Source organism: Varanus komodoensis, unplaced genomic scaffold (assembly GCF_004798865.1).
Source record: "Varanus komodoensis strain SLA01 unplaced genomic scaffold, ASM479886v1 scaffold8, whole genome shotgun sequence".
NCBI lineage: Eukaryota > Metazoa > Chordata > Lepidosauria > Squamata > Varanidae > Varanus > Varanus komodoensis.
In genome coordinates this window covers 36,335,995-36,352,169 of record NW_025336481.1, presented here as the reverse complement: position 1 = coordinate 36,352,169, position 16,175 = coordinate 36,335,995, and the positions used below count along the sequence as shown (strand labels likewise).

At 38.0% G+C, this 16,175-nt stretch overlaps 1 protein-coding gene across 1 annotated transcript in view; it reads right to left on the bottom strand.

Annotated features, from left to right (window-relative positions):
- Positions 1-2,407: 2,407 nt before the first annotated feature.
- The window catches only part of MAK (male germ cell associated kinase), a 28,759-nt gene continuing 14,991 nt past the window's right edge, over positions 2,408-16,175 (bottom strand). Inside the window, exons 10-14 of the mRNA XM_044455627.1 lie at positions 14,401-14,531; positions 12,442-12,573; positions 9,926-10,000; positions 5,118-5,243; positions 2,408-2,931 (exon numbers count right to left, since the gene is read on the bottom strand). Of these exons, the coding sequence (XP_044311562.1) occupies positions 2,765-2,931; positions 5,118-5,243; positions 9,926-10,000; positions 12,442-12,573; positions 14,401-14,531 (631 nt within the window). The 3' untranslated portion in view covers positions 2,408-2,764. The remainder of the gene's footprint in view (positions 2,932-5,117; positions 5,244-9,925; positions 10,001-12,441; positions 12,574-14,400; positions 14,532-16,175) is intronic.

Sequence of the window (16,175 nt, the reverse complement as noted above, 5' to 3'; positions counted from 1 at the left end):
TCTAAGTACAAACCCAGAAAACAAGTTATCGTAAGTGTAGCAATACTGTTTTATAATTGCCTGCCAGAACCAAAATAATCTCAGAATTTGAAGTCATGTACACTTTTATTTATGAAAAATAGTGCAAGCACAGTTTTGAACATGGAGCAACACAGTCCAAAGAAGACAGGACTGCCAAAACAATTATCTTATGTTAATCTCACTGCACCCATTGTCTTCCCCATAACATCAGTTTATTTCATGGCTGAAAGTGATTAGAATGTGCAACTCCCCTTTCCATTCTTCATCACTAACTAGAGGGGTGGGGAAAATAAGGAAGAATGAAGTAAACATACAAGCTAAGCTAAATTAGATATTACAGCCTCAAGTCCTTAGCATTGGGTGGCTCCAACCCAATACAACAGTCTAAGTGAGTCCTGCACTGTTAATATTACACTGCTTTTTAAAAGGAAGACTTTTACTATAGTCTTGCATTCCTGAGAGGTTAACTTTATTATAAAAGAAACTATTTTCAAATGAAAACCAGTCCAGTCACAAAGGCAAATTTCTTGTGCTTTAAGTAACATGAAATCTGTAAGTGAATACCTTCAAGACAGAATTTGAGGGACACAGTCAACTGTTTAAGTTTTGGAAGACTGAAACACAGTCTGATATTTCTGCAACACTGCACAGAGATATAATATTGCCCATGTAAGAGCAGCTTGATAGCAGTATAAAATCTGCTATAAAATTCCTTCTGAGATTGAGAAAACTTATTCAACTGTATTAACTTAAACCCTAATTCAAGCCTTAAATCAACTAACAAATATTCTACACTACAAAACTGTATATTAAAAAAAATACATAAAAATACTTGTTAGCCTGCAAATAACTCGTTTAAACATTTTACAATTGTAGAAGAATGTATAGAATATATGCTACTTTTTAAACTGCAGATTGCCAGGTTTCCAAGTCAAATATTGCAACAATTAGAATTGAAGAAACATACCTTAAGTGAGTATAGCTTTGACAGATTTTGCAAGGAGCTCCATTGTCTAATGTACTAACAAATGTACTAAAATCAGAAATATCTTGCAATAGCACATAGGTTTTGGGTCACTGTGTAATTTATGGCATCTGAAACAGGAAAGTGGATTGTTGTATATCCAAGGCCAATTAATGGCACTGATTTATACTACAAAGATGACACTTTCAGAATAAGAACTGGTAGTGGTTAGCATGTTTAAGCTATTCTTTCAGGAACTGGTAGGGAATCCTATAGTTTTTCAACTTTGGTTACTAAGAAAAGGCACTACAATTAAGTGTGACTTATTAAATTGTCCAATTCAAGAAAAGTAATGAGGAATTAAAACACACACTCACACACACTCACAGTGGCTTAGACGTTCTACAATTTTTTTTTTTTTTTTTTGCCACACAGCACTGGGAGTATCACAACAGCACTGAAAGGAAGGGAGGTTATAGCATGAAATTCTTAGGCAGGACAGCATAAAAGCTGTAGCCTACAAAATTTGGAGATTAGATGACTACATTCATTAAAAGTATATGTAGAATTATATATTTCCTGGCCCAGCAGTTATGCTACCTGGCCTTCCAGGCAGGAGCGCACCAGTCTGAATGCTATTTACATATTATATTTCCAGTCATACAATCACACCTGTAAGTAAAAAAATTCACCCCGATCCAGTGGTTTATTCCACATGTTAGGCTGTCAATGCTTTTGTTCACATACTTCTTGTGCAATTAAAGCCTTCTTTCATTGCAATGTCAAGTACAACTAGCTGCAGATGTACACATGTGGCCCACTGCAGTACTTGAGGGTCTCTGGATTCGAACTGAAGTGTTTTGCAGATGAATCTCTTCCTTGTCCACTTCTGGGTTCTACATCAAATCCAAAACAAGCTGTGATAGGTCCATATGAAGTAGTCTATCTGTTTAACACCTCTCATGTACTCTCACACGAATCATGGAGGCAGGAATCCCATGCATACAAAAGGTACCACAGAACTGGCCTATAGGGGTGCATTATGTTTGTAAATGCTTGGTGAGTTCATTAACCGCCTATGGATTCACTGTCTAGAATCAGAGGACAAACATCAACCGGAAACCAAGATGAGTAAAGGTACAATCCTATATTTCCCTAACCAGCATACCTGGGGAGCTGCAGGACTTTTCCTCATCTAATCACACATACGGCTGCAGCTTAAGTGTAGTTCACTTCTGGACCCTTTGATGCTAATGGGGCATGACAACAGCGAATAACTCTCTTACCAAATGTTTTGTCTTTTATTGCTCAATTCTGACTTTAAAAAAAGATTCTGGAAGCATCATCTGCTTGAAAGTCACTTTTCACTTCACCTTTTAACCTGTTGCTCGCCATAGGCAAGTTAGCCACAGGAAATTGCAGCTTATTTCTATTCTGACATTAAAAAAAATTAAAGCATCAAAGGGATCCAATAAAAGTTACCACCCATCTAACAAGAGGTCAAATGCTCATCAGCTTTGGCAAGTTCCCTTATAGAATACTTTGTAACATATAACATAAACAAAACAAAAAACCTAACCCTTAGAGACACTAGTTTAAAGGATACTTTCTAAGTAAAACAAATTTATTATTATATATATATATTCCTAGAGATAATAAAATACAGGCTCTCAGTTCTTTCCAGAATTGATATTCTATTAGTAGAAATGTGTTTTAAAGTGTCCCAAAATGAAGGGAAGTATATAAACAGTAACAGCAAGCAAGTATGCAAAAGTACTTCTAGCGATGCCCTCCGTATTTGGCCATCCAGTCGGTTCTTCCATGCACTGGTTGTACTGGTGGTGGCGGGCGAGTTAAAATGTTTATGCCTTTTGTGGCTGGGTTGTACGTAGGTCCTGGTAATTGAGAACGGGCAGCCTTTGTTTTCCAAGCATATTCTGCATATTCTGAAGAGAGAACAAAATTACAAAATTAATGTAAGTTGTTTTAATGCTAGCAGTTGTACTCCAAAACATCTGGGCATTACCAGGATAGGGAAGGCTGTCTAATTTAAGTCCCTTTCATTTTGATGCATTGGCCCTATGCTAAATAGATCTAAAATGGCAGATACAACCCCACTTTTGCCATACAGGAGACTGATTAAAACTACCTACATATAGAATAAGATTATATTCTAGTTTTAATCAATTTTATCATGCATTAACAATGGAAGATCTTTTTTGTTTGGACCAAAGCCACACAACTAAATACCTATGCAGACAACTCACTATCCTACATGATTGTAAGACAGCCAACCAATCTATCCTAGGATTAACTCTTTCACCCTCCAACAGCTTGACTATTAATACTGTTAAGTGCAAAGTGGTAAGGAATATCTCTGGAGCCGCTAATCTGTCATTACTCATACAAAGCAGTAGTGGCAATGGCAGGCAGAAGCATGGTCAGGACACAAGTTGGCATCAGATGCAGATATATGGTAGAAGGTGTCATAAAATGGCTACTAATATCCACCTAGAGAGTGGCCGTAGACTTGAGAGAACAACCACCATCATGACCGAGGACTTGTTTGCATGGTCCACCATGGTATGGCTCTCTTAAGTGTGGCCACAATAATTCAGATTTATTACAAACTCCCAACATCAAACCATGAATTTAAAGGGAGTTCTCTTCAAGAATATTCAGAGTACAGAACGCAAGCAATACTCATTCAAAAAAACAGTACTGAGGTATCTACTTACTACCACTTGCTGCTACCAAAAGACCTTTTATAATTCCACCCATGCTATTTGTGGTTCCCAGTAATTACATTTTCCTTATTGCTACAATCAAGGACAGTGCAGAATAAGGAAATCAGGTCTTTTTCACACATATGGCTGCTCCTAGGTCTCCTACCTCAAGACTGCTCTGCCCTCACCCTGGGTCCGCTCTCTCTCTCTAAAAAGCCACTTCCACATCCCTTATATCCAGGTGGAGACAACGAACCACCTGTAATAGCGAGTCAGTAAAACACAAAGTTTCTAAGAGTACCATCACCTTCCAAAGCATGCGGGTTCCACGTAAGTATTGCCAGAATGCTCCATTTTAACTAAAGCCCTTGTTGATTCTTTAAAAAGCCCATGTACATGCACGTAACTCTGAAAAGCATTAACGTACAATGCATGTTTGGCATTCAGTTAGTGTTCATTGCCACAGGCCAATAGGAGGAATTCTCTCAAATATTTTCAGTATATTCTTGAAGGGTGAAGTAAGAAATTTTCAATCTACCTATACTGGTTGTAGCTTGATCAACAGCAACTCACAAATTGTGACGTTTATTTCCACAACATGAAAAGCTTAATCTGCTAATCTCTGCATATCAAGCTGCTTTTAAAAGGCCCAGTTACAGAGGCTGGTTGAAAGAATGGGCAATGTAGAGTAAAGCTCCAGTCTCATTTGGTCTATGTTTTCAGTTTGGACTCAGGCCTGGATATACTGCTATCATTTACACACACGCTAGTGGGCATTTGATTAAGTTAATTCCTGAATATCTCTATCTAATTACTGGTTGTATTCTTTAAAATGCACTAACAACAGTTCTCTGGCACATGCTGCTTTTCTCAGAAGTAATAAATGATTAGTCAAACACATTCCAATACAGTCAATCTTCCATCTATTATACTGAAGAAATCTATCATATATTTAACAGAAAGCAAAAGTTAATGCTGTGCATAGCTGTATTTTTGACATTTATTTACAAAACTAGTTGTGTTCGTTATATAATATTGCCAAATAATTACCGTAAACCTTAGGAATATATTTTGCCAGCTCTCACATAGCTGGATATGTATTCTAAGTAACTGCTAATGAGAGTCAAAACTAAATGTCAAAGCTGAAATGAGGTTTTTATACAAAGATTGAAGAAAATTATACTGGAAACCAATTTTGTCATGGGAGCGTTAAAAAAAATGCAGTGTTATTTCTTTAAGAGGAACTTAACTCCAATTGAATATAAATTTAAAATACAATGCATTGCATTCTTAGTAAGCCCGTCTGTTTGCACTAGTTGAATACCCGGCCCAATCCTTTCAAGAGATTTAAAAAAATATACAAGTCCTTCTCATTACACTATACATCAAACTGTATTCAAAGTTACCTGTGGCTGAGGGGCCAAGAGGTGCTAGCTGGATCCTTTGACCAGCTGAACCAACCTCCTTTTTGTGAAAGGAAGGGATATATCCTCCAGGGGCATTGTAAGCAGCACCAGCAAAGCCAGCATTTCCTGTTGGCAGGAACAGAGTTAATTTTTAAAAGAAAAAATCGGGGGGATTCATACAATCAATACTTTCTTACATACATTTGAATGAGAATTTAAGAACAGTACTACAAAGGCATTCGGCAATTTATTTATTGTCCAGAAAATACCATCAGTTATCTATTTCTTCTTCATAGATAGGGATGGTTCAAGGAATTTTTTGTGCTTATGATTTTTTTGAACCTCCATGCACAGGCTTAGCTGGTATAGACAGAAGTAGCAACTCAGAAGAAATAGACCAGAGTATTACATAAAATGCAGGCAAACAATACAGTACTGTGATGGAATGCTCTTAAGTATACAAAATACAAATACAAAAACCAAAAGTGAAGAGTTCCTTGTGCACAAAAAACTAAAATACATCGAGGTGTTTACCCCATCCATTAGCTTTTCAAGCATGTCTGTTTGTTCTTTTTATGTGCCTTCAGTGTCTAACCAGTAGAAAAACGAAAAATCCAATTCACTCTGTATCGATAGGAAAAGGCGCTAACTGAAGCTCCAAGGCAAGAAACAATATTCCAACAGGAGGAAATTCCTCTCCCTGTAGAAGCTTTGCTCCTCTCAGTGCTTCAGGCAGTGCCATCTCTATAAAATCAGTCACAATTGGAACCATGTCAACTATAGTTCTGTTTTAAGGGATTCCATTCCTATGGCAACCTCGGAGCATTCCTAAGGAGTGTAACAGAAGCATCCTCCATCCAACAGTGCTTGCTTACCCAAACACCATAGTCCTGCTCAGAGATGTACTGAAAAAGCTTCCTGTACATATGCGATTTTTTACAATCTGGTAAACCCCACTGCACGTGTCCAAATCCTCTCTGGTTTGGACTAATGAATCTCTGCCAGAGAAACTGATTTACCAGTGCAGTTCTGGAATGATCCTCTTATTAAAAGCTCCTGAGTAAACTTTGCAGTCAAAGTGGAAAAGGACAGAATTAGTCATTATGTATTAGTAGTTCCAGAATAACAGGAAGCAGATAGTAGGTGTCAAAGTGAAGCAGAATAGGTGGTGAAGTGGTCAAGCTTGTGCCATCGAAAGAGCAAACTCAAGGAGTGTAAGGAGCTCCTATTTAACTTTTATTTATTCGTTATATTAATATTCTGCCTTTTTCCCTTCAAGGAACTCAAGGCAGCTTATATAATTCTCCTCTGCCTCTCAATCTTAACTCCACAACAATAACCCTGTAAGGTAGGTTGGGCTGAGAATCTGAGACTACTCCGATAGCTGAAGGGGGACCAGAACCCAAATTACATGAGTTTCACTCCCACACTCTTAACCACTTCACTGCTTAAATGAACAGGCAATAAATTGGCAAATGAGAGTCAACATAAGTGCAAAATAATACATGTTAGCACAAAATTGCTACCTTCTGTCATACAGTGATGGGTGCTGAGCTGCTAATAAGTAACCAGGCAATGATTGCTAACTTTAAGAAGTCTGAGGTCATCCTTCCCTGTCTAGCTCCCTGCATCTGGGATCACAGTCTATGACCCAAACAGGAACGTCAAAAAAGAAAAAGCAAGAATGTACAACAGAGCAAAAAACTCAGAGTTGACCATGATTCTATGGATGCCATTTTCTTGTTTTTTTTTAAAGCAAATTCTATGCTAAGGTTCATTCAAAAAAGAACTGGAAGAAAAAAATGCCAAACAATGAAATTTAATATTTCCCCTAAACAAATCTATCATGCAGTCGCACTTGGACTAATATTGTGTGCAGTTTTAAAAGGAGTATCACAGAAATGAGCAGAAAAGGGCAATCAAAATGATTAGGGGGTTGAAGTACCTTCCCTACAAGAAAAACTAAGGAGCTCGGAACTTTTGTTTAGAAAGACCTGACTTGATAGGGGTTTGCTTTTAAATGATGTATAATGTACAGCCAGTGCTCACAAAGATTTTCTCATGTTATAATTGTTGTAAACTGCACAGGGAGCTCAATCATGGGCTATGGTAGCAGCATATAAATTGAAATAATAAGATAATAAAATACTAGAAAACCAGAGTCAGGATGACAAAAGGAAGGACTCTTTTACCTAACACAAAATAATGCAGGGATTTCAAAGATGTGGTCACTACCTTAAATTACTTTTAAAGATGTGACTTAGATTGTTTTTACAGTTGGACGCTATGGAAAACAGGGACAGACTGTTCTTATCATCAGTCAGTGTGTCAAGGAGACCTCAAGCAGGCCAGGAAACAGATTTTGCAACCTTACTATGATATATGCTTAAAAAGAAAGATAATAAAAAAAGCAGTAATCTAATTAGCAAGCCACAGCAACCTTCGCTCTGATGACTCTAAATAGCTGATTTGACTTCCCCAGATCCTTTATTGTAAGTTACATCAAGAACAACCCAAAAGTAAAATACACCTTTAATGAGGCACATATTAAACATAATAGAACAGCAATCTCAAGCAGGTTTACATTCTTAAAACCTCAAGTCTTTCAGTCCACAGTGCTCATCTCAAACCACAGTGGGCTCTTTTGGATCCTTATTGCAGAAGGCAAAGCAGAGAGATCAAAGGAAGTAGCTGAAACTTTCTGAGGAATAAGGAAGAATATTCCATTGAAGAACAGTGGACACTTCTGTCTGTTGTCCATCTAGACAAAAATACAAAACGGAACAAACCTTTCATTGCAGCTAAAGGAGAGGCTAAAATAAGAGCAAGACGAGTCTTGAAAAGATTAAACAAAATTGAAACACTCTGGATTGAAGAAAAAAGAAAATTCTTACCTGTTTAAGCACTGCCATTCCAAATTGGTGGTGTTGTCTTCAATATTCGGATGACACTCCTGCCTGTGAATAGCTTGGTAGTGTGTTCACTTTCTGCAATGCTGCTGGCAAAAATAAAGGTGCAGCCCTTCCCATCCTAAATTATGCAACAGTCTTCATGGAAGAAAGACCTACTTAACTGTCTGAAGCAGAGATGGATGAAATAATTCAGATGTTTGAAAAGGAACATGGTGTGCCAGAGATACCCTGCAGTTGATATAACCTCAAGAACATTGGAACAGGATCCACAAATTTGAAGCAAGTATTTGTATGGAAGGAATGCACAGTTGACAGATGGTACCTTCACTCTGAAAGTACAGGAAACTTTCAAGGAAGCAGAATGAAGTGCATGGCACTTCAGTCCTCAGGTTACAAATGTTCCTGAGAAAACAGAAATTTGTCCATAAGTTGATTCTGTATCATGTATAGTTGGCCCTCCACTTCTGCAGGGCTTAGGGACACAGGACTCCTATGGAAGTGAAAAGAATGTGAATATCTTTACTGTGCTCAGGTGGCACATTGGAGGGGCTGTTAGTGGGACTTATTTTTTTAATGTGTTCACAATGACACAGTATTTTTCTTTTAATGTTGCCATGCTTGTGCAACCTCAATAGTGCACATTTCTGTGGCTGCAGCAATTGGAAGCCTCAGCTGGGTCAACATCCTGGGAAGTACCTGCTGCCATAGTGCAATGGGTACCAACCCTGGACCTGGACCCAAAGAGGATCCAAATAGGATTTTGTCTTCCCTTTGGTTTCTTTTTACAGCTAGCAAAAGGTGAGCTGTTAAGAGAAAGCAAAGGTGAGCTTTGCTTACAAAATGAAGTGGTAGAATTTACATTCCCTCTGCAGCAAGAATTGTTTGGTTGGTTGGTTGGTTGGTTGGTTGTTTTTTGCACTGGAGTATCCTAGGCCTGATACTTTTCCAGTTGTTCCTGAGCTTCTAGATGCTTAAAAACACAGAAAAGCACAACCCACCCCACTGTTTAAAGGAGCCCTTGCTTTAACAGATAGGCAACAAAACACCCATTTCCTTTAAAGGGGTTCCTGGCTAGGCACCCCATGTTTTCTCAACAGGGACATTTGTAGACATGAATGACAACTACCTCTGCAATTGTGCAAGTGCAGCTATGACAGAACATACTTGCAAACATTGTGCAGTTAAAGGTTTTATTGACTTTGACAGCCCTCCAAGGTGCCAGGATGTTTTTGCAATCACCTGGAAAAAAGATAATCAGCCGAAGAGAAGAGAAGAGAAGAGAAGAGAAGAGAAGAGAAGAGAAGAGAAGAGAAGCCGGGACAGGCTGAAGACTTGGGGTGGCTGACACTGGTGGATGCCCAGGCAAACTTGGCAAAAGCAGAAAGGGTTTTTTTCACTCTTGCCAAGTGTCTTGCTAGCTGATCCCTCCAACCCAGCAAGGGGCTCTTGACCAAAGTTGAGAAAACACAATAATCTATCACAGGTACAACAACCCCTAAAAACAACCCATGGACTGGCTTATTGTCCATTAACAAGCAAATGCAGGAATTGGTCCAGGTTCACATGACATAAAATGCAAACCCAGTTAGTAGCATTGGAGTTGAATGATATTGTATTTGAACAGTGTTGGTTCAAATAGCTCTTTGGAACCCATCAATTCTATTAGCCTCTTCTTTAAATGAGAATAGCATGGATATTTGGAGAATCCTCTGGTAATATAGGAAGGTAGAAAATTCCCCGTATGAAGCTCTCTGTGAATGTAAGAGCTGATAGACAGATGCCATGACATATATCACACAAAATGCTGAAGATAAAAAGCAATATAAATAGGATTAGATTAGTAATCCTAAATTTACAAAGGATTATGTGCTGGCAAATATAATTGCTATGAGTTACCTTTTGCATCCTCTAATTTTTCATTCACTCTTTCTTTGCAAGACAATTTTTCAATAGGTTTAATTAAGTTTTCTTCTCCAGAGGAGGCAGTAAAACAGATGGAGGAAAGAAAAGGATGAAAAGAATGAACATATGAAATGAATGGAAGAAATGCAAAAATAAAAGAGGGATTATCTTTAAAATAGAAGCCTGAACCAATGATCCCTTATTATGAAGACTTTGCTTAGACCGATTAAGTCAGTATTAACTTTGAAGGAAACAGAGCACAGTTAGGCTGAATTAGCTTTATTAATCTTAGAAAGAAAATACTTCAGAATTGTAACAATTATATAGTGTACATTTCTCTCTCAAAACAATACAAAACACCTAGAATACTATACATATCTGCATGGAAAGAAGCCTCTTTAAATCTCGTTAGTATTTAAAATAGATTAAATAAGATAGCTAATTAAGGAAAGTATTTTACCTGCCTCTGAAGCTTATTTAGTTTTATGTGGTACTTCCAATATTTTCATATGTATTTTTGTTTTTGCAGCAGTTCAATGCAAACTCAGAAAAATTAAGCAAACCCACAAAGTTCTTGCAAGATCAACTATTTGACATGCAAAGACATACACAGAAAAATCTAAAGAAATGAATATCCCGGAAATGACTTACTCTTCAATTTCACACAATAAACCAAAACATTGGAACTCTGCCAGATAAAATAGTCTGCTTCAGTTGGTTTTCCGATTAACTAATAATTTATGCAAAGGATTTGAATAAGCTGACATGTAACTGTAGCTATAGGTGAAAAATACACACAACCACCCGTCTTGTTCAAATGGAAATAAAAAAGAAGCTGGATCACCTCTCTTTTAATTTTGTTAGTCTGAAATTTACAATATATGAGAACTGGAACTATTGTTTTCATCTGGTTTCTTTTGATAATACATTCTCTAATAATTTCAAACCAACAGAAACATATAATAAACCAGCAATTTACCCAGATCAAGAATGAAAAGTTTATGAAACCATGTTTCAATATTAGATTTAGTATGTACCTCCTCGACACAATAACATGGATTTTTAATGTATATCACTGGGAATTTGATAAAACCAAGCAGGATAAAACATTTATGTGAAATATAGTTGCAAACACCATATCAATAAGGAATTTACTCATTGCATCCAGCAAGAAAAATGCATGTCCTGCTGCACTTGCTTGAAGAAAGAGACCAGGTCTACACAACTAGGGAAGGAAAATAAACCACTATAGGCTTATGCTCTGGCCCCATATATGGCAGCAAGGAACTGCAGGATTCACATAATACCCTCACTGGACGAGGTTTGTCCTGTTGTCTGAACCTGGCATGTGTGGAGGCAGAGTTTATAAACCATCCAACATGATTTGTTTTTATTTTCCCATGCTAGCACAGTGGTCCCCAACCGTTTTGGTACCAGGGACTGGTTTCGTGGAAGACAATTTTTCCACAGATGTGGGGTGGGGGGTGGTTTCGGGATGATTCAAGTGCATTACTGTGGTGCCTCATACTCTGAACTTAATTCATTTCAGGAGACCACTTGAACTCTGAATCGTTCAAAGTCCAAATCAAGTTGCCCCATTAGAAAAAATGGAAACTGAATTAATCTGTTCCCAGAACCTAAAAAATACCCATTTCGATAAATTTAAACAGCAAATATGGCTTCCTGAAACAAATTAAGTTTGAGATTATATATGAGGTGTGATCAAAAATATGGTGAATGTTTAAATAGAAAAATTATTACAGTAAAAGATACATTGGCATTAATCCCCCTCAAAATGTTTCCCCTCGCTTCAAATACACCTACCCCATTGTTCTTGAGCTGCTCTGTTGTGGCTGCCTCAATGTCCTGACAAGATGAATGGATGTGAGATGAATCGAGGCAATGTGTCTTTTAGTGTAATATATTTTTTCTGACTTTGGCGCACAATCAATGACATTTTTGCGGCAACTGCATTTTTTCACTTTGCTCACAGTTCTAACTTAGAAGCATTGTTCAAACTGCAGAACAATCTTATTTTGATTCTAAAGTTTGAACTCTGGATCATCTGAAGTTAGAGTCCTGCCGTGCAGCCTGGTTCCTAACAGGCCACAGAGCAGTACTGGTCCTTGGCCCAGGGATGGGGACCTCTGCCCTAGCATATATGGCACGAAAATAGGATACACTGGCTCATTTTCCTTCCCTGAACTTACAAAGTGGCCTACAGAGCTGCAAAATAGTGTCTGGACATGTATCTGCATTACAACATGCATTCAGATTACACAGCCTCTTTTTACACTGCAAATTTGGATGGACATTTCCTACTACTACAGCCACTATCTCTGGCTGCATGCTTGTTACAGTGAAAAGCTATGTTCAACTCATGGCCACTAAAAAGATGCTGCATATTAAACAGTGAAAAAAACCAAAAATAATACTGGAAACTAATATTATAAACTCTATCAAAGAACGATCTGCAGCACACTGAATTTAACAGTACAAATATTAATTACCTGCATTGACTCGACTGAAAGACAGGCCTCCAATTGGTGCTATTGGTTTTGAAAATAAGGAATTATTCCAGGTACCATGATGTGATCCTTCCTTACTGACTGCTCCTGAGGAGACATTCTTAGGGTTTACACCTTAGAAAAATAATCATTTTAAAGGTTAGCATATAACTGCAAATTCAGGTCACACCCCACCTCAATTTATTTTCCAACAGGTTTCAATGAAAGCTGTGTCAAAAAACCATCTGCCTACCTATATGTGGAGCCACTTCCAAAAAAGAGCCACCAGTTCCTTTAAAAGCCCATTTCCATGTGTAAATAATTGTTATCTTTAAATCACCAATATGAGCAATTTAACCTTACCGTTTAATAAATAATACCTGGAAGACAATCCACTAACCGCAATGAACAAACTTTCTGCACTATTCTATTCTACAGTGGCTATCACCCAACAAAACTGCACTGTTGTTTGCACTCGTACAGCTAGAAGGTAGTGCTAAAAAATCTAAGAAAAGCCACACAGTGCTGGCAGTCCCACATGCATATAATATATCTCACTGGGCTCTACTCTTCAGCTCTCAAGGACAAAACACATTCAGTTCCCCAATACTGATGATCCTTCACACAAAGCTTATGCTTGGGAATTGTTCTGTATACTTGGCTATGGAATAAGATATTGATAATGACCTTACGAGCTGAATTAAACATTCCATTTTAAGTCTTTCAACATTAGACACAAAGAGCATAGATTTGAGGCTGATATACAGAAACCACTGGTGAATCTACGCCAGAACAACCGGTCTGACTGGCAACAACAGCTCCCCAAGGTTTTTCACCCTGCAAGCCAAATTGCTTTAACTGGAGATGCTAGGGATTTAACCGTGGACACTCTGCATATAAAATATGCATCATACCATTGAACTCCCCTTCATGGATCACTGCCTTGCCGTGGTGAAGGGGTTGTGTAGCTCTATGAAGGTATGGGCTATGCTGTGCAGGGACACCTAAGATGGTCAGGTCATAGCAGAGAGCTCTGACAAAAGGTGGAGAAGGAAATAGCAACCCACTCCAGGATCCTTGCCATGAAAACCCCATGGACAGTACCAAAAGGCAAAAAGATATGATGCCGAAAGATGAGCCCCTCAGGTTGGAAGGTGTCCAGTGTGCTACTGGGGAAGAGCAGAGGGCTAGTACTAGTAGCACCAGAAAGAATGAAATGACTAGGTCAAAGCTGAAAGGACACTCAGTTGCGGATGTATCTGGTGGTGAAAGGAAAGTCTGATGCTGTGAAGAACAATACTGCATAGGAACCTGGAATGTAAGATCCATGAATCAAGGTAAGCTGGATGTGGTCAAACATGAGATGACAAGACTGAACATCAACATCTTGGGAATCAGCAAACTAAAATAGACAGGAATGGTGAACTTTACAAATAGGCATGCCCTTCAAAGACAAACAAATTCTTTACCATATATGTAAATTAACATATACAAATGTGTGCATTTTTTTTTCCTGTGGGCCTGAGCCCCAGACTTTTTCAGTCCCTGAGGCTCATGTACACCTCCACTGGCCCCTTGGAGGAAAAAGCAGGATAAAAATGTAACACACAATTCCTCTGAGCTTGAAAAACAATGCACTATGCAGTATGGGATTACTGTCTGAGAAATACAGATGAGTCCAAACTCACAGTAGGCATAAGGAACAAGATGCACTGTTCTCAGCTAAGACATCCATGCTAGCTATGGCCTGGCACATAGTTTCACAACTTCACACCATAAAAAGCTAAGTGCCCAGAGACTCACTAGTACGAAGACAACAACTATTTTCAACTTTATTTATATATTCTTCCAATTTATGTAAATGAGAAGAAAACATGGAAATTCTTCCAACCTGTGAACATTTTGTCAAAATGAGTAAAAAAGCCCAAAATAATCAAAAACATTAAAGATGTGCCCCTTTACCAGGTAAGTATCTTGACTGTTTTAAGTAGTATTGTTTTGCTGATGTTGTTGATATTCCAGAGTCATTTCTCTTCAGAATTTTGTTTTCGCCTCCTGACTGGGCACACTTGGGGGACTTCAACTCAGGAACACTGCAAGTGAAGGTAACGCATGGCAGCACAAATTAACTCTTGATCTAGAACAAGTTTTCATCTACCTGCCAAAAGCCAAGGGCCATTAGGAAGCTCTCCCTGCCTCCTAGGATGAATGTTACTGCAAACAGGAGAGCAATTAGACCGCATACACTGGCCAGAGAGGGAGGTAGGGAGCAAAGCTGTTGGGAAATGCCTTCACTCTTTACAGAGAAGGAACATTTATGTTATGTCAGGTATTTGTATTTTATTTGTGTAAGCCATCCTGAGGTTCATGCAAAGGATGGCATACAAATATCTTGAATAAATAAATAAATAAATAAATAAATAAATAAAACATATAATGATAATAATAAATAAATAAATAAAACAAAATAAAAAAATAAAACATCTAGTTGATAGTTCCATGGAATGCAGACTTTAGCTTCATCCATCCACTAAATGGTTTCCAAACTTTTCTTGTCACAGAACCTTTCTGAAGATATGTTTTTTTCTGTGGGACCCTAACTCTATCCCTGATTTTTACTAATCATTGTGAACCCATAGCGTTCCTTTTTCCATCTGCTTCTATTGCCTGAGTGCTCTGCATAACGTAGTAGGCTTGGAAATAAAGAGAAAACATTTTAAATATAAAAAATGAATATAAAGCAATTGTATGGTAATATTCCAAATGAGTTATATTATTCCCAACACTATGCAATAGAGTCCTAGGGCCAAATGACATCATGCATTTCCTTGTTTGCTGCTTGGACCCCAACTGACAATCAGATTGTTGGCCTCAGTGGCTTAATTTTAAATTTTAAATCTGTTTTAAATTTGGTTTTTGAGATTTTTCATAGAACCCCTATGAGGCTTTTTGGATTCTGCAGAACACAGTTTGAGAAATGCTGCACTAGGGGACAAACAACAACTGGAAGAACATCCCTTGCCTTCCAGGAAGAACGGAATAATAGCAAGGGAGAGACCAACTCTATACCTGGAATCACCTGGAGAGAGCCCTTTCTAGCCAAAAAGAACATCTGTAAGAACTTTAAATCTTAGAACTGGTGATTGAGTTTCTTCCTCCCTCCCAATTCCTTTTTCTTTTCTATAATTTCTTTTAGATTCTAAGTCCAAGGGCAGGGACAGTCTTATTATTAATCTTTGTAATCCTCTCTGGGAACTTTTTGGTCTGAATGGGTAAAATGCTGCACATAAATAAAGACAAAGTTTACTGATCACATGTTCTACCATCATTCACTGAAGGCCTGAAATTAAGATAACATACAGCATCTAAAGTTAAAGCACATGTCGATAAAACAGAAAATGCTGGGAACGGGGGTGGGAGCAATTCATTATGTACCAATTTAAAAATAGGCATATTTCTCCATCCAACTCACCCTTATTCAAAAGGTTGAGCAGTCAGTAATTCCATACTAATCCAGGAAGTAACCTTTATGAAGTATATGATTAGGGCCAGTCTGTATTTGAGTTTTCTTGCCGTTGCCTGTACTGCTTTTTTTTTTTTTAATTTAGGAGGGTCTCTATAGTTCCTGGCCAATGCCAGTTCAGATGGCAGGTAGAAAATTTTATGACCAAATTATTCCCTGCTACCCCCACCTATACACAGAAATCTAGATTGTAGAGTTTCCACTTGAGCCTTCT